The 25,639-nt window shown below is 46.1% G+C and overlaps 3 protein-coding genes across 3 annotated transcripts; 2 read left to right on the forward strand and 1 right to left on the reverse strand.

The window, feature by feature from the left end:
* Window positions 1-769: 769 nt before the first annotated feature.
* On the forward strand, window positions 770-8,990 carry ADCK2 (aarF domain containing kinase 2). Its single transcript, XM_082240510.1, has 8 exons — window positions 770-2,453; window positions 3,614-3,760; window positions 4,355-4,483; window positions 4,995-5,090; window positions 5,718-5,969; window positions 6,926-7,054; window positions 7,503-7,556; window positions 8,112-8,990. The coding sequence occupies exons 1-8, from the start codon at window positions 1,491-1,493 to the stop codon at window positions 8,256-8,258; spliced, it is 1,917 nt and encodes a 638-aa protein (XP_082096636.1). The 5' UTR covers window positions 770-1,490; the 3' UTR covers window positions 8,259-8,990.
* Window positions 8,991-10,439: 1,449 nt separating this feature from the next.
* Window positions 10,440-20,602, reverse strand: LOC309542016 (uncharacterized protein). The gene is made up of 12 exons (XM_082240485.1): window positions 20,546-20,602; window positions 19,797-20,005; window positions 18,855-19,208; window positions 18,396-18,490; window positions 15,728-15,875; window positions 14,835-15,066; window positions 13,064-13,620; window positions 12,618-12,732; window positions 12,015-12,208; window positions 11,692-11,855; window positions 10,953-11,208; window positions 10,440-10,689 (listed from the first exon to the last, which is right to left on the reverse strand). The coding sequence occupies exons 2-12, from the start codon at window positions 20,001-20,003 to the stop codon at window positions 10,465-10,467; spliced, it is 2,547 nt and encodes an 848-aa protein (XP_082096611.1). The 5' UTR covers window positions 20,004-20,005; window positions 20,546-20,602; the 3' UTR covers window positions 10,440-10,464.
* A 573-nt stretch (window positions 20,603-21,175) lies between these two features.
* Window positions 21,176-24,324, forward strand: NDUFB2 (NADH:ubiquinone oxidoreductase subunit B2). Its single transcript, XM_082240680.1, has 4 exons — window positions 21,176-21,359; window positions 22,573-22,714; window positions 23,456-23,559; window positions 24,249-24,324. Exons 1-3 carry the CDS (start codon window positions 21,262-21,264, stop codon window positions 23,528-23,530), a joined length of 315 nt encoding a protein of 104 aa, XP_082096806.1. The 5' UTR covers window positions 21,176-21,261; the 3' UTR covers window positions 23,531-23,559; window positions 24,249-24,324.
* The last annotated feature ends 1,315 nt before the right edge of the window (window positions 24,325-25,639 follow it).

Below are 25,639 nucleotides of genomic sequence, written 5' to 3' on the forward strand. Positions count from 1 at the left end.
GGGGGGGCAGGTAAGTCCCATCTCGCCTAATCGATCACATGACACGGTGCACACACCATTTGAATGGCAATGCCCATCAACTTTGGTGGTGGTGGTGGGGCAGACCCCCTAAAATATTTTATTGGGGTGAGGGGCGAAGGGACCTCAGCCCCCTTGGAGTTGGCTCCTATGCAACCATCATAGAACGCATTTTGCTAACAAGGAGAGATTCCCCACCCCACCCCCAGGGACCGATACCGTATTCCGTCGCACGTATAGTCTGTGAAGGTTGTGGTAGCACCATTCAAATGAAAACAGTATTTTAAATAATTCCATACACAGCCTGTGGAAGCACGCGACAGCTGGGTAGGAGAGAAGGCGTAGGCAAGAGTCATAAATCAGGGTAACTACAGTAGAATGAAAAACCGATTAAGCGAAAGTTTATGCAAGGCTCTTTGGCCATTCGCCACAGCAACAATTGGCGATGATACAATCTTCCTAGTTTGCTGTGCTAATATGAAATGCCGGCAGTAGAAAACTGCGATCTCGGTTGGGGCCTAAGCAGTAATACTCAAACTTACTGGAAAACTTTAGTTCTGAGTGGACATGCATATGATCAAGTGCACTGCTTTTATTTTAAAACGAGAGACATTCCTTTCTTCCGGAATGCCGCTGCTTTTTTCCTTCATCGCGTTGCTTCCGCAGGGATTTACTGTGGCCTTCCCCCAAGCTCTGGCCAGCTGCATCTGCTGCACATCTCAGCCTTTTGCCCGCGCTGTATCTTTAAGAGGCGGAGTCTCCGTCCCGCAATTCTGCCTTTGCGGAAGTCCCTGGAACTAGAACGTTGTGTATCGTTTTGGTTCTATCCGCTCCCCCGCGAGGCAAAGCCGGTCAAAGAGCACGTGGAAGTTCTACGGATGGAGTTTTCAATCCGCCGGCTGTGGGTCCAGCTCAGATTCACAGTTGCGATTTGATGCTGCTGAGTATTTCCACCTCCTCTTTCTGCTCTTCACGACACCGACGAGGAGCAGCGGATAAATGAACGGGTTCCCGCGGAAGAAGACCAAGCGCACAAAAAGGAAGGCTAACTCGTAATGAGTGAAATCCAGACGAACCCGTGGCAACGCGGGTCTTCGTTGGTCACGCCCCAGTAGTGGATCTAGTGACCTCTGCATCTCCAGATCTCTTTAACCCTGCATGAAGTTCGGGCTGATGGATTCCAGGATCGCTGATGGGTGAAGGGCCGTGGGATGATGACGCCACCACGCCCGCTCATGCCTGGGATTAAATGATGTAAAAGCAGATTTTCAGGTGCTGAAATGTTTAGGGAGTAGGCGGGAGTCTCCCTTTGTTTTGCGACGAAGCAGCCGCCTCTGTTTCAAGATTGCCGATTGCCTGTTTGTAAACTCGTTCTGCAGTCTATTCTCAAATACTTTCCAAAGTGGGGGCCGGGAACATAAGCAGCGCTCCCTCCAGGCATCTTCCTCCTGCTCCTTGATGTCTCCAGGACTATGACTACATGGTACTGCTATTCCACTGTCCGGATTTTCCTTGCTAATGCCAGAATCCTCACTGTGAGAAGCTCTCTGTGTACAGGAAGGACATGGGGTAAGGGGCCTCCTCTCCGGTTCTTCGCTGGCGATGCTCCAAGCTGCTTTCCATGCAAAGCCTTGGTAAAGACCTCTCTGGTGTGCTGGGGGGCTGCGGGATTACCTTGGGGTGCAAGGTGCGAAGGGGCACCCAATGGAGGAGCCCAAATAAAAGGAGATGCCTGTCTCAACACAGGAGGCCTTTCTCCAGCTGGTTTCCTCCAGCGTTTAGGACTAGCCTGTTCCCTCGCGATCCGAGCCTGCGTCCTCCTGCTGAAGTTTGGGCCTTTGATTTGGCTTTACCCCTTGAGCTACATCTCCCCGGGTTTTGCATCGCTCTGGCTCCGCCTTCTGCTCAAGGCGACGGAGTCTTCGGGCCCCACCTACATCAAACTGGGGCAGTGGGCCAGCACAAGGAGGGACCTCTTCTCCGAAGAGTTCTGTGCCAGGTTCTCCAAGCTCCACATCAAGGTGGTCCCTCACCCTTGGGGCTACACCCAACGTTCTTTGGGGAAATATCTGGGGGAAGGCTGGGAAAAGGTCTTCACCTTCGACAGCAAGGAACCCGTTGGGTCTGGCTGCATCGCCCAGGTGTACAAAGCTTACGTGGACATCTCCGCTCTTGGACAGCCGGTGCTGAAGGAACTCTCCAAGGGCACCACGGTGGAGTCTGCTCTGGAAGCTTGGCAGGTGTCTGGTCTTAAGGGAGTCCTCAGGTGGCTTTGGAAGAGGAAGGATGGAAGCATTTCTGAAGGAGGTGGTGTCCATCGGTTGCTTCCCAATGGTGGCTTTGATGGACACGTTAAGCAGAATTCTGTTTCTGGATACCTGGACACAGCTTTATCCTGTCCCAAGAGGGACCACCTTGTTCCAGTAGCCATTAAAGTAAGACCACAATTCTGTGCTTCCTTAACTCGGAGTTAGTCCTATTGCACTTAGTATGACTGACTTCTGACTTAGATATCATAGGGCTGGAAGGGGACCCTGAGGATCATCTTAGTTCAACCCCATGCAATGCAGGAATAGGCAGGTGTCCCTTATGGGGACTGAACCTGCAAAGTTGGTATTTTGGCACCATGCTCTACTCAACTAAGCTATCCATTTGACTTAACAGATACTCAAACCATTTCATATTCTTGGAAGGAAAAGGTCCAAAATGGTGGTGGTGATTAGGAAAAGGTTGACAAGATGGATTTACCTCAAGGACTGCCTCTCCCCTTATGAACTGACCCAGACACTGCAATCATAATCTGAGGCCCTTCTTTGTGTGAACCCCTCCATGAGAGGTCTGGAGGGTGGCGACATTAAAGCAGGCCTCTTCTGCAGTGGCTCCCTGTTTGTGGACTGCTCTCCCCAGGGAGGCTAGCCTAGTGCCTTCATTATATATCTTTAGGCACCAGGCAAAAACATTCCTCTTCTCCTAAGCCTTTGGATAATTCAATTTATGGCCTTTTAAACTGTGGGTGGGTGGTGGTGGGTGTTATTGTTTTTGTTTGTTATTATGATATGTATTTTTTGTTTTTATATTGTAAGCTACCCTGTGACCCTTGAAGGGCAGTATAGAAATATATAACAACATAACATAACATAAAACATAACATAACATAACATATGCTCCCTAAGTCCGACCATTGGTCCGTATTGTCAGCATTGACTGGCAGTAACCCTCCAGGATTTAAGCCTTCTGTGCTCTACTGAGCTTTGGCCTTTCTCAAGCATCAGCTGGATTCCCCACTGGTGGCAGCCAATGGCAGCTTATAATATGAGGTGCATGATCCATTGGCAAGTTCCCCCTTGCTCTTGTGAATCTTCTGTTCAGTTCAGTCTGGTCACCTTATCCCTGTAAAACAGGAGTGTGGAACTTGGGGTCCTCCAGATGTTGTGGCACTCCAACTCCCATCAGCCCCAGCCAGCACGGCTAGTAGTTGGGGATGATGGGAGCTGTAGTCTAGCAACATCTGGAGGGCCACAGGTTACCCATCTCGACTGGCTTGACGATTGCATGTAATCAGGAATTATCCAGCTACCTTTTGTCATTTGCATAGGTGCTGCACCCCGGATTAGCTGACCAGGTCCAAATGGATCTGTTTCTGATGAAGACTGGCAGTCGACTCCTTGAGCTTCTCCCGGGGGTCAAGTGGCTCAGCCTGACGGAGATTGTGGAGGAGTTTGAGAAACTAATGATTCAGCAGGTGGGAAGAACTTTGGTTTGGGGTCTGCTTGATCAGTGGAGGCTGCTTCATGGGGCTCTGCGCCTAAACTTCTGCCTACCCTCAGCCAGCTCCCACTTGCCTGACTTCTTACTAGCCCTGCCTTGTTAGCTTCCTCCTCCTCCATCCCCGTGTTGTCCTTGTACAACTCAGCGGGGAAGAGGATGGGCACAAAACTAGAAATACAGTAATGCCCCGCAAGACGAATGCCTCGCAAGACGGAAAACTCGCTAGACGAAAGAGTTTTCCGTTTTGGAGGTGCTTTGCAAAACGAATTTCCTATGGGCTTGCTTCGCAAGACGACAATGTCTTGCGAGTTCCTGCTGGTTTCCCCCCCTCCCCCTTTTTCTAAGCCGCTAAGCCGCTTATCAGCTGATCCGATCAGCAGATAAGCCGCTAATCCGTCAATGGGCTTGCTTCGCAAGACGAAAAAACCGCTAGACGAAGAGAATCACAGAACGGATTCTTTTCGTCTTGCGAGGCACCACTGTAGTTGGCTTTGCCTGGGCCCTCACTCCCTGTCTTCGGCCCCAACGGGCACCGCTGCTCTTGATTCTCTGCAGTTTGTTTCTTTAGATTGACTTGCGCTATGAAGCAAGGAACCTGGAACGCTTCCGTCTTAACTTCCAGGGTGTGGATTATGTGAAGTTCCCAGTTCCTCTTCGCCCTTTCGTGACAAGAAACATCCTCGTGGAAACATATGAGGTGAGAATGTGGACTGTGCAGGGCAGGGAGAGCGGGCTTACCTTTTGTCCAGACAGCTGCAGGAGAGCAGGAGGTTTCTTTGGCCTAGCAAGCAGACCCCTTTGTGAGCAGCTGGGCTGCTTAATAAAGTTGACACCCTCGCAGCAGTTTGGGTGTGAAAAAGGGGGAAACATGCACAGATCAGTGTCACTTCTGCTGATCAGCACTCTTGACAAATGTTCTGGCCTCAGAAGGCTACAAAACCCTAATAACATTTCTATGTTGTGCAGGACTAGCATGAGGATAGGATGTCTCCAGCCCTCAGGGGCTGAGACTTTGCAGCCTCAAAAATTCATGAATGACAGTAGGAGGAGAAAGCTTGGTCATGTCAGGTGGTCAGCAATAGAGTATACTCTTCCCCTTCGATCTCCTTCCCCCCTTAAAAAGTATCCCCATTGTCCTCCAAAAGGCTTATTAATGTGCCCCTGACAAGCTCAAAGGGCTTTCCTGATTTAGGTTCTTTCTGCTTCAGGAGAGCACGCCCATAGCCCAGTACCTGCAGACTGAGTCCACAAAGGAGCTGCGCTGGAAAATAGCTCAGATGGGTATGGACATGATTCTGAAGATGGTAAGAGGCCTCTGTTGGTTGGTTTGCAATTTAGGATTGGCTTGCCTCTGCAGTCAGCCTGCAAGGCAAAGAATCTGTTGTATGAATTTTCAAGTTTTTGATCAGAAAGCCCCTCAGTTACACGAGCCCAAATGACAACACCCAGTTAGAAGAAAGGGGCTTTTTGGCAACCCTGAAGGTGGTGGAAGTAAAAAAATAAACATAACCTTTAGTAGGAAAAGCCTAAGGAGTGAGGGAACCCCAAAACAGTTCAAGAAATGCTGCTGGCATGTTGTGTGGTGAGTAGACCTAGAAAACTGGGTGGGATAAATGGAATGGAGGATTGTAAAGGAGTGAATAGCTGAACTGCAAACAGAAGCATTCCACGCAGCAACATTTTAATGCAGCTCCGGCTTGCCCAGTTCAATACAGTGTCTCCCCTGTCTGGTAGTGGGTATCTCCCAGCCCTGTTACTTCCTGGCAGCCTTGATATGATGAACCCAGAGATTAAACCCAGGAGTTAAATGTGCAGAGCAAAATATCCTACTACTCACCAAGAGCCTCTCTTCTTAATAAATTAGTTCATTGATTTGAGAAGCTCTCGGGTTGCCATTTTTTCAACCAAGTTGTGATTTTTCAACCCTTCAGGTGTTTGTTGATAACTTTGTCCATGCTGACCTGCACCCTGGGAATATCCTGGTCCAGGGCGCAGAGGGCTTCCGTGATCACCCCGAGGACCGGACCACCATTGTGGACCTGTTGGACACACTCATTCTGGAAGTGCAGCCTTCTCGCCCACCACTTTGCCTGGTGCTTCTGGATGCAGGAATCATAGCAGAGCTGCAGGGTCCAGATCTCAAGAACTTCCGGGCGGTCTTCACTGCTGTGGTATTAGGGCAGGTATTTGCTCTTTTCAACCATTTCTCATAGCAGCTGGTAATGGAGATTCTGTTCGGCTTTGGGCTGGACATGGCAGCTTCTTAGGCTGGATTCAGCTACTCTGTTCTGCTAGCAGAAGCTGGAGCAGGGACTCTTGCTGATGCAGTGGGGCTTCCTCCACACCACAATTCACTCTAGAGGGTTTGGAGATCTCACAAAACAGCATGATTGGGGAGAAGGAAAATGCTTCCATTGGGCAAGCAGAAATGTTTGCACTGATTGAACAATCTCCTTAGCGCTGTGTTGAATTCCACCCAGAGTATACTTCTTTCTTATTTATTTATGTCATAAAATTGGTAAACCGCTTGATTGTAATAATCTAATAATAATAATAATTTATTATTTATACCCCGCCCATCTGGCAGGGCTTCCGCAGCCACTCTGGGTGGCTTCCAACAAAATATTAAAATACAGTAATGCATCAAATATTAAAAGCTTCCCTAAACAGGGCTGCCTTCAGATGTGTTCTAAAAGTCTGGTAGTTGTTGTTCTCTTTGACATCTGATGGGAGGGCGTTACACAGGGAGGGCGCCACTACCAAGAAGGCCCTCTGCCTGGTTCCCTGTAACTTGGCTTCACGCAGTGAGGGAACTGCCAGAAGGCCCTCGGCACTGGACAGAACAAGGGGGGTGGAGACGCTCCTTCAGGTATACTGGGCCTCGGCCGTTTAGGGCTTTAAAGGTCAGCACCAACACTTTGAATTGTGCTTGGAAACGTACTGGGAGCCAATGTAGGTTGTAAAACAAAACAAAACTTCTTGTCCACTTGTAGCCTCACAGAATAGCTTCCTTTGCAATAATTTTCAAACTCAGCCCTATTTTAACTAGACTAGAAGCTCTGTCTCTGTAAATTTTGCTCAACGAGGAAGAGTACCTGAGTCTTGCTTGGCTGAATAGGCTTCCCGATTTGTTCTGCAGGGGGAGAGAGTGGCAGAGTTAATCCTTCATCACTCCAGAGCTAACCGGTGCAAGGATGTGGAGAGATTCAAAGCTGACATGGCAGAGCTGGTGACAAAGGCCAGGGACAGCACTGTAGCTTTGGGAAAGGTCAGTAGCCCACATCAAAGCTTGGTCTTCTCTCTCGAGTTGCTGTGCAATAATTCAAAGTAGAAAATGCTTTATTCTACAGATTGCTCAAGTGATAATCCCACCTCTAGGTGTACAATTTCTGATATACATGTGTCACACACCGATATACATATAATTTTATTATGCATGCAACAAATTCCAAAAATTAAAACAATGAAAAACAATTACTGTTTCTTCTCTTGTTAAACTGACACTATATATAATTCTAAATGTTCCAATATGAGTAAACAGTGCAAATATATGAATGCATAAATTAATAAATGCAATATATCTAGATTTTTATATCTTTGTATCATAGACAACAAGATGTAATAATGAGAGCCTGCTGGATCAGGCCAATGGACCATCTATTGCAGTTACAGTGTCTGGATGAATGAATGACATTTTAAACCCCTTTGCATTCTAGTTCCAAGTAGCAAGCCTGCTGTCCAGTGTTTTCAAGTTACTGATGACGCATCAGGTGAGATCATCTCTGTGTTAGGTTTATTCTTCTTCACAGCTGCACCAGGCCATGTCACCTGAAGGATGTTTAACCAGAGTTTAACTTGGAATGGGGAACTTACTGGAACAGAAAAAGCTTGAATATGCAATGCAGATGTGTTTGAAAGATTGCATATTCTAATCCTAGTCCAAAATTCAAAAGCGCCAAAAAGCCTTAAAAATGAGTCAGTGTTGTGCTCAGAAGCTGCTATGTTGTGCATTGAAACCCAGAAGTGTAAGTTAAATTGCATTTCCTTGCTCCTCTTTCCCTTCCACACACACACTGGAAATTCTACACAGCCAGCTGGATTGCATAAGGATGCTAGGTTTAAATGTTAGACCTGTTTATCAGTGAACATATGAGAATAATCAATGAAAGCAACAGGAAAAAAAATATTTGCATTGTTAGGGCTCTCAATATGTGGTCACATATACTGTAATCTCTTTCTTGCCTTGCAGAGCAAATAAGACTTGGTATTGATTTCCAAATAGCAATGATCCACTTTTACCATCTTGATGTCTTTTGTGCTTCCAGGTAAAGCTGGAGAGCAACTTTGCCTCTGTGGTCTTTGCCATTATGGTTTTGGAAGGCCTTGGACGCTCACTGGACCCTGAACTGGATATCCTCAAGGCAGCTAAACCTTTTCTAATCAAAGCTCCAAGTCCCCTCCTGGCACAGTGACGGACACTGGTTAAGGTGGTCTTTTGAGGCCCTTTTATTGAAGAACTGCTCATTTGCTACCCGTCAGGTGGCTTTCAACTTCTGTGCTTAAAACCAGAAGACTTGGCTGAGAATTGCTGTTCAGTTTATCCATATTGAGACCAGAAGTGTTCAGGGGCTGAAACATCTCCATTTGGATTGTGATAATTGATCTCTATTCCCATTACGGCAAGAGGGGGGAAACTGTAGCCCTCCAGGCATTGCTTGACTACAACTCCCATTATCTCTGACCATTGGTTGTGATGGCCTGGGGCTAATGGGAGTTGGGGTACAGCAAGGTCTGGAGGGAGCCACAGGTGGTTTTAGGGAATGCAGTTCTCCTGTAGTTCAAAGGAAATTACGGCCCTGTGTGAGTGAGCCTACCAGAGACCGTTCCCATCTCCCCAATATTGCAAGCTTTAAGGACATCATGCCTGTTTACAGCCTCAGCACTTGCCTTGCTCCATTGCCAAGAATTGGAAAGGTAAAGGCAGCTTATACATCAAACTGTATTTTCAGTATGAAAAGCAAACACTCTTCATTTAATATTGGTATGGTGCATGAGAAGCATCTTGCCTATCTTCTGTTAAATTTGTCTAAAATGTGCTTGGAACATGACATGTTTGAAATTCTGTCTTGGTGCTCTTTGCTCTTATGCTGCTAAGCAGCTGCTTCTGTCCACATGGGGAATTAAAAAATACTTGTTTTTACAAATGGATCGACTTGGTTCTAAATGTCACCTCTGATACTGGGGAAACCGGGTTTATGAATAAACAGTTTTGAATGGGAAGAGGCCCTTTGTGTGGTTCAGCATTGCTTAGATGGAGAGGACGGCAGCCCCTCACACTGCTTTTCCGTGGCATATTGCTTGTGGCACGGCACACACAATGGACTTGCTAATGAGCCACAGAGAAAGATGCCTGAACATTGCTGCGGAACTTGAGCTTGTTGCACCATGTTGATATGATGGACTATCCACTGACAGGTCTGTAGTAGAAACAGTTTTTTGTCTGCTCCACCTGGTCTGCAGGGCTGGCCTTAGAGGCTAGTGTTCTTGGGCAGCTGCTGAGGCCTCAGAGCCCTGGGAGGGCCTGACACTGACCTCAGTACAACAAAGCAGCCATCTTTTATTTCCTAGATGGTGGCAGCACTGGGCACCCCATGCAGTTAGCACTCCTGGTCCTATGCCGTTGTCCGGATGAGGAGGAGCTGCTATTGCAACAGGTGGCAGCATGGCTAGTGTGCGCTACGGGGCATTTTGCCCAAGATGATGCTACTCAAAACCTGGAGCCAGCTCTGCTGGTGTCTGCTTACTTTTGGCACTGAGAAACTCCAGACTTCAATTAGAATCACAGAGTCATAGAATTGTAGTGTTGGGCCCCGACGGTCATCTAGTTCAATCTTCAGTGCAGGAATCTGAACGAAAGCATCAAATGCATCCGAGGGAGTCCATTCCACTGTCGAGCAGCTCTTATTGTCAGAAAGTTTTTTCGTATGTTTAGTTGGAATCTCCTGTCTTGTAACTTGAATCCACTGGTTTGAGTCCTACCCTCCAGAGCAAGAGAAAACAAGCTTGTTCCATCCTCCATGTGACAGCCCTTTAGATATTTGAAGATGGCTATCATATTTCCTCTCAGACTCCTCCCCGCCCCCAGGCTAGACACACCCAGCTCCCTCAACCGTTCGTCATAAGGCTTGGTTTCCTCTGCATACGCTCCAGCTTGCGCAGCATTGGAAATAGAAATAGCACTGGAAATTGGCTTCCTGTGCTAAGCAGAAGGTGGTGGGGGCGGCTTTCTCTAATTTTGCATTACACCATGCCCATGTGTCAGTCATTTAGTGACTGGTACCCACAGCTCTCCCCAAATTTGAAATCTGCCCACTGGTCTGAAAAGGTTGGCGATCCCTGGTGTGGGGACCAGCTGATCCTCTGTCCAGGAACAGCCTGAAGCATGACGCAGACCCACTGTGAACCACTTAGATCACAAGCGGGTAGGACACCAAAAAATTGTGTCCTACAAGCAGTTATGGTTCAGAATACTACCCTCCCATTCTCAGATAAGCCACTGTCTGAAGATGGCCTCAGTGGGGCCATTTCTGCGGCACTCAACATCCCACTGCCTTGCACATACAAACATTAGTAACAGAGCTTTGTTCCAGAAGTGGGCTTATTCAGACAACAGTGTTTTTATGGCAACAGTGAGGCATGCAGCACCAGGAGACTCTGCTCTCTGAGATACTGTTGGAGGTCTTTGTGTTTCTGCTCCTCTTTCTCCACCTGCTGGGACATCCGGTCCTGATTTCGGAGCTTTTGCAGTTTGGCAGCCGCCTTCTCTTTCCTCTGTGTGTCCTGCTCCTGAGCTGCGGCTTCCAAGTTGTTTTGCATGGATTTCATTCTGTTCCTGAGCAGCTCCTGCAGAAAAGGACACAAAAAAGGACTTTAAGCTCTTTCCCCCCCTTACAGCGTATTTGCAGTCGAAATACGTACACTCTGCAAATAAAGCAGTTCTGAAGACCTAATTTGACCTAATTTATCTGAGTGCAGAGTCAGGATTTCCTTGGCTCAGAAGGTGGATTTTCTTGATGTGCAGGTAAACCTGCCCTGCTTGTCATCTCGCTCCATGCGATTAGAATATTTTGAGAAACTGGAGACAAGCCAAAGAGAACAGCCCTCACCAGTCTTTTTTTCTCATGGTCATCAATTCTTTCCTGGTGTTCTGCCAGCCGCTTTTCCCTCTGCTTGCGCTGTGCCTTTAAGAACTCCAGCCTTTGTTCCTCTTTGTTCTTTAGGTCTTCCTGGAAGTGGGATTCCCCTCTCCCTGTCTCTGCTCTTGCAGCCTGCAGCTGCTTCTTTGTATGCCACTTGGTCCAGCTCCCAATGTTCTCCTGCTGCTTTTGAGAGCCTTCCAAGGTTCGCTGGAGTGACCTCTGCCTATTTTGAAGAAGTTCCAGAGAAAGTAAAGTGCATTTAGTCTGTCATGCTCAGCCTGTTACATAATACAGAGGATCTGCCTAAAGGAGTGGCGGACCTACATTTGGGGGGCCCTGAAGCTTGGACTGTTACAGGGCAGGGGGCTTTGTGACCAGCAATGAGGTCTGGGTAACCCACTGTCATCTTCTTCAATAGGGTTGTTCCACAACAGATTACCACATTTTAAAAACAAATTTACTACTACATCTCGGATTTTGCTTAAAATTGCTGTACTGCGGTACTTCAACACCTTTACATCAACTGTGCTACTGACTCTCAAACTTTGGGATTGTTGAAATATATATAGCAAAAAATTAATCAATTTGAGTTGTGTGGCTCAAATTGGGTCTGCTAGGCCCCAAAATTTTAAGCAATGTGGACTGAAGTCGCTTCTGGGGCCCCTCTAGGACGGAAGAGGTTCCCTTAACCCTTTCCTTTCATGACCTCTTGTTGTCAAGCAGCAGTTCTCTTCTGAGGTTCTCCTCCTCCCCCCTCTGCTCCTCCTTAAGCCTCCTCTGCTCCATCTTCTGACGTTTGAACTCCATCCTGGCTGTGTTGATGCCCATCTCTCTTGGACCATCTCGAGTCACCGCTTTTGTCACTATTCTCTGAAAGGGAATGAGGGATTCCATCATATTGGGATGGGTTTCTCTGGAGTGGACTAATCTCTTATTGGCTTTTGTTTCAAACTAACACTGAAATGCTGCTTCAGGTAAGTCAGGTCTGGTCATTCGCTTGGAAAGGCCAAGACAGAGAGGTGTCCTCACCTGTATGGGAGGTGCACTGTGGCTTCTTCTTATGGGCAAAACCGATTTCACAGCAGAATAGTCTTCCTTCAGTGACTGGTCCACCCAGTTAAAGATTGCCTGGAGCTGGGAAGGATCTGCAGTGTACGTCTTCCGAGAAGGACTCCTTTGGCATGGCTGGGCAGAAAGTGGGATTTTGTTGAACTGGGAAAGGGCTACCGTATGAAAAAAAGTCCATGTTAGAGAGAGGCAAGTCATTAAAAATAACGGCACAGATATATGAAGACTTTGATCTGATGAGACACATTCAAGAAAATGCTCAAATCTACAGAAACCTGAAAGTGACTAGTCAATCATTGTGGGAAACAAGACGCCAGGCTAGACCAGCCTTTGACTGGTGCAGGAGGGCTCTTCTGGTTGTTAGCAGGAGGAAGCTGAATGCACACTTGCTGGTTTGTTTATCAAGGAGCAGCCTGGGGGTTGGCAAACAGGAAAGGGGAAGGAGCATGTGATGTGCCAACAATAAATCTGATTATGTCAATCTGCCAGCTGATACACTTATATTTCAATACCTATTGGAAAGTCACTGTGAGACCCCAGATTGCCTTCATCACAGCTGCCTACCTCTTCGTCTTTGCTGTTTATGCTGAGTTAAGCATTTGTCTGTGTTGACGGCTACATCAACCATGGTGCCAGGGCCTTTCTGTGAAGCTTCTGACACTCCCTCTCTCGAATGGTCCTGTAAAATCAATAAAGAATAAAAGGCTAAAGAGCACACAGGAGAGTGGCAGTGATTGAAACACTAATTGACTTTGTGTGGTTGGGCTGGGAAAGCTTACTATACTGTGCTGAGTTTCTACAGCATCATCACACAGGTACATAGCACATTATAAAGGCAACATTCACCTGGAAATTTGCCTGTGATCTGACTATGATAGTGAATCCATGGTCTTTTCAACAATGTTTATAACATTGTGTGACCAGGCTCTGGGGGAAAACAAATCCTTACCCAAGATAAAGGGACCAAGGATTATAATACTTTTGCAGCCGTCATAGACATGACAACATACCTTGTTTGGTTTTGTAAACTTGCTTTCCATCTCTTCCCGTGATTTTAAATCTGCAGCATCATCTGCTTCCTTCAGCTTCTTGCTCTGTTCCTTCTCATTACTTCCTGAAATAGGAAGCCTTCCCTTTGAAAGCTGCTCCTCTATCTTCCTGCTCAGTTCTTCCTTTGTCAGTTGGGTTCCAGGGATCAAGGCATCATCTCGTTGCACTGTGCAAATGGGAGACCTAAAGGACTCCCAAGCCTGGAAGCAGCAGTGGCAAAGCGGGTGATGGGCAGAGCTGCAGCCAGCACCAACACAGCAGTCCTTTGGGGTATCTTGCCAGTGCATCGCACCTAAATAACTCTGCTGGCAAGGCCCTGAAGCTCTGTATCCAGGTGGCACAACATAGGGATAATCTGGATTCTGCTCCACTAACATCTGCCTGGCGGTTAATGGCATCTGAAGCTCAAGGACGATGCGTTCACTCAAAGAAGGAGGGATCTTCAGAGCAACATCTGCAGACATGTTCTTAGTCTGCCCATTCCAGAAATTCACCAGCACTTTGCTGTTTTTAAAGGCTGTAAACAGAAATACATATGAAACCATATTTTAGAAGCAAGCACAATGTATGCCACTCTTCTAGGACAGTGGTTGTATTCCCCAAACCAAACCAAGGCACGGCTTCTGATTGGCTGCAGGAGCTTATGGACAATGTGGGAAAATGATTGCTTGTACATGAGAGCATGAGCAAAGTTCTTATTGTTGTAGGGTGATTTCATAGCTAGAAGCATCCTTGGAGCATGAACAGCGCGTGAATAGCTCGTGCTGTCCCATATGATTGGTTAACGTAGCATGGCCTGATGCTCGCATGGTCTAGTGCGAAGGTCCTTATCTGCTGGCTGAGAACAAATTGCTTCGCTTGTATTTTGTATCTTTCTGATTTCATACAATAAAAGCTGTGCTGCAGTAGCCCTAGCAGCAGCAATATTTCGGAACCCATCATGGTGTGAGACTGATCTTTCTTCGGATGTCGAGCCGGTACTCGACAGGACAATATGTTTTTAGGTAATCTTTGAATATTTTCCATTCTTTGTGTACTTTCTGGTTGAGAGACCCCTTACTTTCCCCGTCATCTTTGCCAGTTCAAGGTATTCAATCATAAGAGTCTGTCATTCTATTATCGTGGGTGCTGTTTCATTTTTCCAATTTCTTGCCACTAATATTCTAGCTGCTGTACAATGGTCTTATATCTTTTCTGATTTACGCTGACATTATTCCTAGGAGGAAGGCTTTGGGTCTTTTTCTGAATGTAAATCTGAATAGCTTTTTGAATTCATTATATAATTTGTCCCAAAATTCCTGGATGAATGTGCAATTCCAACACATGTGTAAGTATGCCCCTGTCTCTTTTTTGCACCTCCAGCACGTTGGTGATCTACCTTTAGCAAGTTTTACTGGAGTGTGGTGCCATCTATAAAGCATTTTCTTTACGTTCTCCCTAAGATTATAGCATGCTGTGAATTTTATATCCTTTCTCCATAATCTTTCCCATTGTTCCATGTGGCTATTATATCCAATATCTTGTGCCCATCTCACCATTACAACTTTAACTTGCTCTTCTTTCACTTCCCATTCTAATAAATAGTTGTATATTCCTGAGATATGTTTTCCTTTATTGTGAGTTTGCTCTTTTTCAAAATTGGATGTTTCTTTTGTTGTGTTTTGTCATTAAAAAAAACACACATTTAAATTAAAAGGAAAGGAAAAGGAAAGGGCACAAAACAAGCAGCACCTGAGTGAGAAGGCGCAGCCTCTGCAACCTGAAGGATCACGCCTGGACCGTATCGTTCACCTTTCTTGTCCCACGGAGCCAGGACTGCATCTCCTGGAGCTAAGGGCTGCCACCTGGCATCCTCATAATGGATGACATCGTAAAGGGGCGTTTCTTGCATCCGACACAGGATCTTGCCTTTCCGGGACTGCCGCGATCTTTGGAACTCAATCAGAACGTGTTCTCTGGAGCCCTGCAAGATTAAGCCAGCAATGTTGCCACGTATTCATTCATTTATTAAATTTCTATACCACCCTTCATCCAAGGATTACAATATAAAAATATAAAAAAACCCAAAACACATAATATAGTAACACACAGTTTAAAAGGCCATAGATTGTGTAATTAGCCAAAGGCCTGGTTGAGGAAGGAACGTTTTCACCTGGCACCTAAAGGTATATAAGGAAGGTGCCAGCCAAACCTGCCTGGGGGGAACATTCTGCAAATGGGGAGCCACCACCAAAAAGGCCCTTTCTTGTGTTGCCACCCTCTGGCCCTCTCGTGGAGGAGGCACAGAAATAAGGATCTCATATGATGGCATAGATAAAGAAATAGTTAAACTTCCCCTCCTCGTGGTCTTGAGGGCAACCAACATGGTACTGGTGAGCACCATCACAAAAAAACTCACTGCTTGTAATCTTACTTTATCTTTTGAGCCCCATTCCACTCCCTTCCTCCACCCCCAACAGAAAATGCAAGGATATCACTTCACTAGTTAACATTATTATTTTATATATAGTAGGCAGCATTTAAGCATGACATCTAGATTCTAGAGAATAAGGTTAGAAGGGAGTGAGCAAAACTATCTGCTAAAACCCAGTTTGAGAAGCACTACTTTAGTTAAATGAGCTCACCGTAACCTCTTGGACAATGTGACCCAGATAGTAAAACCCATCTGTCTCTCTTCTGGCGAGGACTTGAACCCCCCTCTGCAAGTTGTAAACCTCTGGAGACCAGTCAACAAAATCCTCCTTTACTGGGCTCCAAGCATCTGAAGGAAATCTGTGGGTATAGAAAACTAACATGTGCTGGGACAAGATTGACGAAGGGTTCTGCAGAACCCAAAGGTTTACTCATTATTTTGTGACATTTTGGTTGCCCTAATCATAGAATCATAGAATCATAGAATCATAGAATCATAGAATCATAGAGTTGGAAGAGACCACAAGGGCCATCGAGTCCAACCCCCTGCCAAGCAGGAAACACCATCAGAGCACTCCTGACATATGGTTGTCAAGCCTCTGCTTAAAGACCTCCAAAGTAGGAGACTCCACCACACTCCTTGGCAGCAAATTCCACTGTCGAACAGCTCTTACTGTCAGGAAGTTCTTCCTAATGTTTAGGTGGAATCTTCTTTCTTGTAGTTTGGATCCATTGCTCCGTGTCCGCTTCTCTGGAGCAGCAGAAAACAACCTTTCTCCCTCCTCTATGTGACATCCTTTTATATATTTGAACATGGCTATCATATCACCCCTTAACCTCCTCTTCTCCAGGCTAAACATGCCCAGCTCCCTTAGCCGTTCCTCATAAGGCATCGTTTCCAGGCCTTTGACCATTTTGGTTGCCCTCTTCTGGACACGTTCCAGTTTGTCAGTGTCCTTCTTGAATTGTGGTGCCCAGAACTGGACACAGTACTCCAGGTGTGGTCTGACCAGAGCAGAATACAGTGGCACTATTACTTCCCTTGATCTAGATGCTATACTCCTATTGATGCAGCCCAGAATTGCATTGGCTTTTTTAGCTGCCGCGTCACACTGTTGGCTCATGTCAAGTTTGTGGTCAACCAAGACTCCTAGATCCTTTTCACATGTACTGCTCTCAAGCCAGGTGTCACCCATCTTGTATTTGTGCCTCTCATTTTTTTTGCCCAAGTGCAATACTTTACATTTCTCCCTGTTAAAATTCATCTTGTTTGTTTTTGCCCAGTTCTCTAATCTGTCAAGGTCATTTTGAAGTGTGATCCTGTCCTCTGGGGTGTTAGCCACCCCTCCCAGTTTGGTGTCATCTGCAAATTTGATCAGGATGCCCTTGAGTCCATCATCCAAGTCGTTGATAAAGATGTTGAATAAGACCGGGCCCAAGACAGAACCCTGTGGCACCCCACTAGTCACTCTTCTCCAGGATGAAGAGGAACCATTGATGAGCACCCTTTGGGTTCGGTCAGTCAGCCAGTTACAAATCCACTGAGTGGTAGCATAGTCAAGACCGCATTTTACCAGCTTCTTTACAAGAATATCATGGGGCACCTTGTCAAATGCTTTGCTGAAATCAAGGTAGGCTACATCCACTGTGTTCCCTTCATCTACCAGGCTTGTAATTCTGTCAAAAAACGAGATCAGGTTAGTCTGACATGACTTATTTTTCAGAAATCCATGCTGACTATTGGTGATCACAGCATTCCTTTCTAGGTGCTCACAGACTGTTTGCTTAATGATCTGCTCCAGAATCTTCCCTGCTATTGATGTCAGACTGACTGGGCGGTAATTATTTGGGTCCTCTCTTTTCCCCTTTTTGAAAATAGGAACAACATTTGCCCTCCTCCAGTCTGCCGGGACTTCGCCTGTTCTCCAGGAATTCTCAAAGATGACTGCCAGTGGTTCTGAGATCACATCTGCCAGTTCTTTTAATACTCTTGGATGCAGTTCATCTGGCCCTGGAGACTTGAATACATCTAATCTAGCCAAATATTCTTGTACTATCTCCTTAGTTATTCTGGGCTGTGTTTCCTTTGCTGAATCATTTGCTTCAAATTCTTCAGGTCGGGCATTGTCTTCTTTATCGGAGAAGACTGAGGCAAAGAAGGCATTGAGGAGTTCAGCCCTTTCTGTGTCCCCTGTTTGCATTTCACCATCTTCTCCTCTGAGTGACCCCACTGTTTCTTTGTTCTTCCTTTTGCTACGAACATACCCATAAAAGCCTTTTTTGTTGCTTTTAACCTCTCTAGCAAGCCTGAGTTCATTCTGTGCTTTAGCTTTTCTGACTTTGTGTCTACACGTGCTGGCTATTTGTTTGAATTCCTCTTTGGTGGTTTCCCCCCTTTTCCATTTTTTGTACACATCCTTTTTTAATCTTAATTCAGTTAAAAGTTCTTTAGATAGCCACCCTGGTTTCTTTAGGCACCTTCCATGTTTTCGTCTCATTGGTATTGCCTGACGTTGTGCTTTTACTATCTCCGTCTTAACAAACTCCCAGCCATCATGAACTCCCTTTCCTTTTAGTATTGCTGTCCATGGGATCTCACCCAGCACTTCCCTAAGTTTTATGAAGTCGGCTTTCTTAAAGTCAAGAAATTGAGTCCTAGTATGCTTGGCTGCTACTGTCCGCTGTATAGTAAACTGCCCAACTATGGATTTTGAACTTTTTCTTGTGGACCTTTACTTTTTACATATAACTTCGCTTTTAGATGATTAGGATCACTCAGACTTATATAAATCAAGGCTGAAGAAACATGGAAGCCAATACGGATTCAGTTGCCATTCTAAGGACTTATTAACCTAAAAGATTCACAGTCCTTAAACTTACCGTGCTGTAGCATGATGGCCTGTCAACAGAGAGGAACAGGGCTGCTTGCACATACAATCAGAGTGGCAAATGCTTTCACTGCAGCCAGGAATATCCTAGAAAATTGCGGAAATACAGAATCACAAAGTAGTAAGGGATCTGAAAGATCCGTTACAATTACTTGCATTGTTAGGACTTCATGCCATCCTTTCCAACAATTTGATTGAATTCACACATGCATGTCCATCATTTGACCATTAAAATATCAAGCGAAGACTTGTATGTCTAAAGGAGTCATCATAGATCTAAAGCCACAAAAAGAATTATAGTATTTCTGAGTGCACTTTTTTCCAATAGAGACTAGCTCACACATTTGGCTAACTGAAGACTGACACATCAAGCGATGAAAAATCAAGCGGTGCCCAGGTATGTATGAATGAGCCCTCAGAGTCAACGTTGCTTCATCCAATTTTCATTTACCTCATCAGAGCTGAGGCTGATTGCTTGAAAGGAACCACCAGACGCCTTGGCCACTTCCTCCATTATTTCTTGTGTCCCGTGTTCATTTTCCCCTCTGCTTCCTACCAAGTATACTATGTGCACTGGGTGCGCTTGTTCTGTCTTCTTAAGATGACTACTGATTTCCTCCACAGCATGCTCAGGTAGCCCACTGGTGAACAGGTACACTGCTTGGCAAAAGGGGTCTTCCAGCGCTGCTGCCACAGCCATCACAGGACTAGCCCCACTGCTGCTCTGAAGGGCTCGGATCCAGGCAGCTGCTTCAGTGACACTGCGGAGGGAACATTCTACCAAGCTTTTCTGCCATTTTAACACCTGGAGGGGAAATGAAAGAAGAAGAAGAAGAAGAGTTTGGATTTGATATCCCGCCTTTCACTCCCCTTCAGGAGTCTCAAAGCGGCTAACAATCTCCTTTCCCTTCCTCCCCCACAACAAACACTCTGTGAGGTGAGTGGGGCTGAGAGACTTCAAAGAAGTGTGACTGACCCAAGGTCACCCAGCAGCTGCATGTGGAGGAGCGGAGACGCGAACCCGGTTACCCAGATTACGTGACTACCGCTCTTAACCACTACACCACACTGGCTCTCTTGAAAACAAAGGCTGAAGTACAATTAAGAAGGTTGCACACTTCCGGGAATCCACCCACCCACATTTCCAGGAGTCCATATGTGGTGTACTGATTATTGTTCTGATTCAGAGTGTCAATTGCTCACAAAGCTGCTTGTGGAAAGTACCCCTAGAACAGGTATGCAGAACCTGAGGCCCTCCATAGGTTGTTGGACTCCAATGGGAATGCTGGCCAGGGTTGATGGCAATTTGGCGTTCAATATCCTTGGGGAGAGTCACAGATACCTATATTGGCATGGTTTTTCTATACCACTTGATTGATACTTTTTCCATTACCTGCTGGTTGGCACAACTGATAATGCCAAACATGGAATCTGTTGGTTTGTGGGCCAGCGAAAAAAGAGTCTTTATGAGTTGTTCTTTCAAGATACATAGGCCGGCGGTCTCAGTTTCTGAGGTGCAAAGCACAAAGGCCACATTCTGCTCGTGGATGTCAGCCAACAAGGGTAATGTACTAGAACAGCGATGGGACATTCTGGACATTTCTGAATGACAAACAACAACAGCAACAGCATCATTATTACTATGTTTACTACTTTACACACTTCAATATGTGATAAGCCAGCCTAGTTGTGTTTGGGGCACCTTCTGCTCAGCAGACCCTTAATTCTTCTAACGGGGGTATATAACAGTAATAATTATGGTAATAATCACTTCTGGCAGCACTACTGAGGTAGAGGTCTGAATTAGTGTGTGCATGCAGCTAAGTTTTACTCCGAGTAGAGCCATTGAAATTAATGGGGTGAAGTCAGCCATGGCTAGTCATTTTAGTGAGTTGATTACACTGAGCAGAACTAGCACTGGGTTCGGATTCGGGGGCAGGAATGAGAACACAATGCCGAAGTTGGTTATTATTGCTTATGATATTAGACATCGTGTGCCAAAGTTTACTGGCTCAGGGACATATAAACTTTTGATCTTTTTCAGTGTTTTGAACTTTCATGCAATAAATAACCAGGAACTACTAAAGCAACCTTAGCGAATTACTGAGGCTGCAATTCTAAGCATTTCGGGGAGTGTCCCACGTGGAAACTGCAAGACCTCAATGGGACTGACTGTTATTTCTCCTCCCGCATAAGATACATTATTCTCCCCCCGCCCCGCACTTCGTCTTATTCTCCCGCATCTCACCTGATCCCCCCTTCTTCTCCTGTAGGATACTGAAGTCTCAGCACGTTGCCAGGCAACCAGATACCACAGACGGAACCATCTTCAACACCTGAATAGGGGGGATGAGAAGGAAACCCTTCTTTTCATTTACGAAGCCCTCAAATAATATGAAAGGCTTTATATTTCCTGACAGGGGCATGTCTATTGCGTCTCGGATGTGAGAACCAAGCCCACCGCTCTGTGGGAGAAAACAGCCACGTACCACGTACACACCCCTCCCCTAGCGAAAAGCTTTGGTACTTTCCAGGCTGGTCCATTCTACGGAAGGGGGGACGCATCGCTTGGAAGGTGTAGGGCGCTCTGGAAGGACAACTCGCGCTTCCCTTCAGCTTTTCAAAATATATATCCACGGAAAAAGAAGCGGAAAATGTATGTTGACCTTCTCTAGCGGGAATATTTCAACGGTGATACCTTTTGCTTCCCCCCCTCTCCGTGACTAGAATTGGAACGCGCCAAAGAGAGCCAGAGCTACGGCAGCCAATCAGAGCGCGGTTTATTGGGAGCCGAGGCCTACCCGGTAGCGGAGAGTGACATTGTGGCGGGTTGAAGGGCTCCGCCGGCGGCAGCCAGGATGGCGGGGTCTCTGTGGCGGATGGGCGGCGGGTTGCGCTTGGCCGCCCGGGTCCTACGTGCCCAAAGCGGTTCTGGCGCGACTACGGGAGTCCGGCGGTAAGCGAGGGGGAGGTGGGGGAGGACGCGCCGCGCGTGCCAGGGGGCGGGGCGAATTATGCAAAGCAGTGGAACGGAGGGATAGAATGCTCGGGGACTCTTCTTTCTGGAGCTACATGACACAACCACCCCGCATGGTAGGCTCGTCGCGACATAGGGTCGCCCCAATAATACGTGCAGCCCGGTTCTAAACAAACATTACATGTTGTTTAGTCGTGTCCGACTCTTCGTGACCCCATGGACCAGAGCACGCCAGGCACTTCTGTCCTCCACTGCCTCCCGCAGTTTGATCAAACTCATGCTGGTAGCTTCAAGAACACCATCCAACCATCTCATTCTCTGTCGTCCCCTTCTCCTTGTGCCCTCCATCTTTCCCAACATCAGAGTCTTTTCCAGGGAGTCTTCTCTTCTCATGAGGTGGCCAAAGTATTGGAGCCTCAGCTTCAGGATCTGTCCTTCCAGTGAGCACTCAGGGCTGATTTCCTTAAGAATGGAGAGGTTTGATCTTCTTGCAGTCCATGGGACTCTCAAGAGTCTCCTCCAGCACCATAATTCAAAAGCATCAATTCTTCGGCGATCAGCTTTCTTTATGGTCCAGCTCTCACTTCCATATATCACTAAAACATTACATAGAATAGAGGTATTCCTGGGGGCCGTGCGCCAGAGGTGGTCTGGGCCCAATCCATAGGTGTGACTCGTACAGTAGGTTATGCTACCCTCGTGCAAAAGTCGGAGGTTTCTGCAGAGGCTCGCGAACCACCGCATCTCGCCATCCTCCTTCCAGGCAAGCAAGGGGCATTATGGCAGCTGAAGTGCGCATTTCAACCAGGAAAAAACACACAATGAGCTTGTGCCCTGGAGGACAAATAGAGTGGCTTGGAAGGCCATATTTGGCATCCCAGTACCATACAGTGGTACCTTGGGTTACATACGCTTCAGGTTACATACGCTTCAGGTTACAGACTCCGCTAACCCAGAAATAGTGCTTCAGGTTAAGAACTTTGCTTCAGGATGAGAACAAAAATCATGCTCTGGTGGCGCAGCGGCAGCAGCAGGCCCCATTAGCTAAAGTGGTGCTTCAGGTTAAGAACAGACCTCCAGAATGAATTAAGTTCTTAACCCGAGGTACCACTGTATTCTGCACAATTTCTGCTCTTCTGTGGCCCTGATTGTTCATGACGCTTGCTTCTATGTACGTGTGTTTGTCCTGCAGCGCAAGTGGAGAGGCGCACGTCTTCAAGTACCGCCACTATGTAGAGCCTCCGCCGGCCCATCAGATAAAGGGGGAAGTGCTCAGTGCGCTCATGTGGTTCTGGATCCTGTGGAACTTCTGGCATGATCCTGATATTGTGCTGGTGAGAGCTTGAATGGGCTGGGAAAGACTATAGAGCAGTAGCATCAGGGTTATCTTCTCTAGTGAGGTGAAGAAGTATTGAATGTGATTGAAAAATAATGTCCCGTTACCTAGCTGTGTGCACGAGATAGATTTGAGATTACTGTACAGAAAAAGCCTGCTGCTGAGAAGATCATAAAGAAGGTTCCAGTCAGGCCTCTCTAGGGAAGATATTTCATAGATTGGGTGTCAGCTCCAAGAAGACTCATTTCCTAATAGCCACCCTCTTTGCTTCCCTTGGGGACACACAGAGCAGGGCCTCTGAAGAGCATCTTGGTATATATGGGAGGTGATATTTCAGGTGACCTGGCTTCAAACCATTACGGGCTCTAAAGGTTAAGTGGCATTTTAAATTGGGTTTGGAAACTGACCGGAAGCCACTACATTTGACATAGCACAGGTGTAATATGATTGAAAGACCAAGTCCTAGGTAAGGATATTGTGGCCCTATTTTGGAACATCTGGTTTCATTCATAACCATTTTTAAAGGCTGCTGCTGAAGAGAGGTTACATAAAAGTCTTTTAAGTATACCTAAAGTACTCCTGGCTTAAAGCTTTACTCATTAGCTGAGACTCTGTTGTAGTTATATCTGTCTCTTTACATAGAAGCCAGAGTGTTTGGCAGACTTTGTCCCAAAACACATTTCTGTATCCTTGGTGGTGTAAAGTGTTCAATCTTTTCTATTTTTCCCATCCCAAACAGGGTCACTTTCCTTATCCAGATGCTTCTCAGTGGACAGATGAAGAGCTGGGAATCCCTCCTGATGATGAAGAATAACTTGAATAGTTTGTTCTAAGTAAGTTTAGGTATGATGGCACTTCTACATGACATTCTACATGACTATCACTTCCTAGGCTAAACTAATGAAGTGGCTCTGGAATACTGCCACTTATCCCCTTCATACCCATTCCCAGTTACAGTATAAGCATGTTTGAGGTACATGTCATTGCACTTTCCCACTTTTACCTCTGTTTTCCCCATTATCCATTTTAGGTTCCTGGCCCCCCAGGAACTCACAAACGATTTGCTTTTCTCCGGATCCAAGATGTTATGTAAACTGATGGTGCTGTCTTAGATTAACAAATTAGTTTTCACTTATGGTAGAAATTGACTGGCAATTAATGAAGCTATGTGAAGGTCGTAGAGCAGACATTGGGTCATGTCCAATACAGCTGTTCTGCACAACAGAATTTCCCACTCATGTCTCCAGCCCCCTGCACACCCTCAAAGTCCATCTCAGGAGCAGATTTTGAGGTGTGCAGGGAAGTCCTACTGTGTGAACAGTATGTGCAGCACTGAATACCACTCCCCCCCCAACCATGCAGTTGAAATATTAATCTTTCCCATTTTCTATATTGAAAAATCAGCAAGAAACTTCAGTGTGGCAAGATGCGCTTGCCTTGTTCATGGCCTATTTTTCTTGTTTCTAGTTATTAAGATTTGTGCACTTTGAAGCAAATCAGCCCAACTAACCATCTGTCCTTACCGCTTGCAGGCTCCTGGGAGATCTACAAATGGCTTCATTTTACAGAGACTTTAATTCAGGTTGTAAATAAAATTAGCTAACCAGATCACAGCTGTTTGAGGAAGTGCTGATGTTTTCAAAGTGGGATGGGGTGTGTGTGTGTGTGTGTGTTTACAACGTATTGTATCTTTAAACTCATGTGCATTTGGTACTAGAACTTCAATTGTGTAAAAGCCCGGACCTCCATATATACCTTCTAGATAATAACAGTCAGAACTAAGGGTCTGCTGCGGCTTAGTGTGGCTGCATGTTCTCTTCCAGAAACACTTATTTAGGGGTTTGACTAGGAAAGGGATTGTACAGAGGAAGCAGCTTTATACCAAGATGTACTACCAGCCCATCTTGTTCAGTATTGTTTACACTGCCTCACAATGGCTCTCCAGGGTTTCAGGCAGGAGTCCCTTCCAACCCTACCTGGAGATGCCAGGGATTGGACCTTTCTGCACGCAAAAAAATAGGTGTTCTATCACTGGGCTATGGTCCTTCCCATGTAGAGCGAAGCCATTTGGTTACACGTGAGGTGTTTGCATCTTGCTCCTCACTTGCACTCTTCAGCTGCAGCTACTGAGAGCAGTACTGGGTCCTGCATGCTAAGGATACAGACAAGTTCGAACATGTTTAGAAATATGGAAAACAATTCCTGTGAAGAAAGATGGAAGAAACTGGGTACAGGTAGCCTGGAGAAGAGATTCACTATGTTCTGACACCTACTAAAAACTCCTTTGTGCTCAGCTTTTGCTGACCATTGCATACAAATCTGCTGTTAACAGTTATCTCAAATTAATTTTTGTCCTGACTTTAGGAAACACTGCTGAATTTACTTGAATGTATTTTCAGTTACTTTCGTTGTAAGACAATATGTGATGATTTTATGAAAGGTGCTATAGAATACTTAAAATAAGACAGGTAGGTAGAATATAATTGCCCTCTTCAGACTTCAGCTTTTAAAGAAGTGCTGAGACATGTTTTCCGCTGCCACAAATGGCAGAACTAGATCCAATGGGCTGAAGTTACAGGAGGATAAATCTCAGTTGGAAATCTGAATTATCCTCTTGATGGTAACAGCAATTTGATAATGGAAGCAGGGACCTAGAGGGGTGATGGACCCGCCCTCAATTGAAGGTCTTCAAAGCAGAGGTTGGACAGCCATCTGTTGGAGATGCTCTAGTTCTAAGTTTCCTGGAGAGTAAAGCAAGTGAGGGGAACCTTTGGCTCTCCAGATGGTAGTCAAAACTACCATCATCCCTGGCCATTGGCCACACTTGATAGCACTGATAGAAGCTGTAGTTCACCAATACCTGGAAGGGCAAAGCTTCTCCACTCCTGGAGTAAGGGGCTGGACTAGGTGGCTTACAAGGACC

Source organism: Podarcis vaucheri (assembly GCF_965113315.1).
Source record: "Podarcis vaucheri genome assembly, chromosome: 10".
Classification (NCBI taxonomy): Eukaryota; Metazoa; Chordata; class Lepidosauria; order Squamata; family Lacertidae; genus Podarcis; species Podarcis vaucheri.

Bases quoted from the DNA above. Each gene is read 5' to 3' on its own strand.
- ADCK2 (XM_082240510.1), top strand. From the start codon at position 1,491: ATGACTACATGGTACTGCTATTCCACTGTCCGGATTTTCCTTGCTAAT. The intron at 4,484-4,994 runs GTGAGAATGTGG...TTTCTGCTTCAG, and splicing joins TCCTCGTGGAAACATATGAG to GAGAGCACGCCCATAGCCCA. The intron at 5,091-5,717 runs GTAAGAGGCCTC...TCAACCCTTCAG, and splicing joins TGGACATGATTCTGAAGATG to GTGTTTGTTGATAACTTTGT.
- LOC309542016 (XM_082240485.1), bottom strand. From the start codon at position 20,003: ATGTCCAGAATGTCCCATCGCTGTTCTAGTACATTACCCTTGTTGGCT. The intron at 19,209-19,796 runs GTAATGGAAAAA...TTTCCCCTCCAG, and splicing joins TCAGTTGTGCCAACCAGCAG to GTGTTAAAATGGCAGAAAAG. The intron at 15,067-15,727 runs GTGAGCTCATTT...TTAATCTTGCAG, and splicing joins ACATTGTCCAAGAGGTTACG to GGCTCCAGAGAACACGTTCT.
- NDUFB2 (XM_082240680.1), top strand. From the start codon at position 21,262: ATGGCGGGGTCTCTGTGGCGGATGGGCGGCGGGTTGCGCTTGGCCGCC. The intron at 21,360-22,572 runs GTAAGCGAGGGG...TTTGTCCTGCAG, and splicing joins GCGACTACGGGAGTCCGGCG to CGCAAGTGGAGAGGCGCACG. The intron at 22,715-23,455 runs GTGAGAGCTTGA...CATCCCAAACAG, and splicing joins ATGATCCTGATATTGTGCTG to GGTCACTTTCCTTATCCAGA.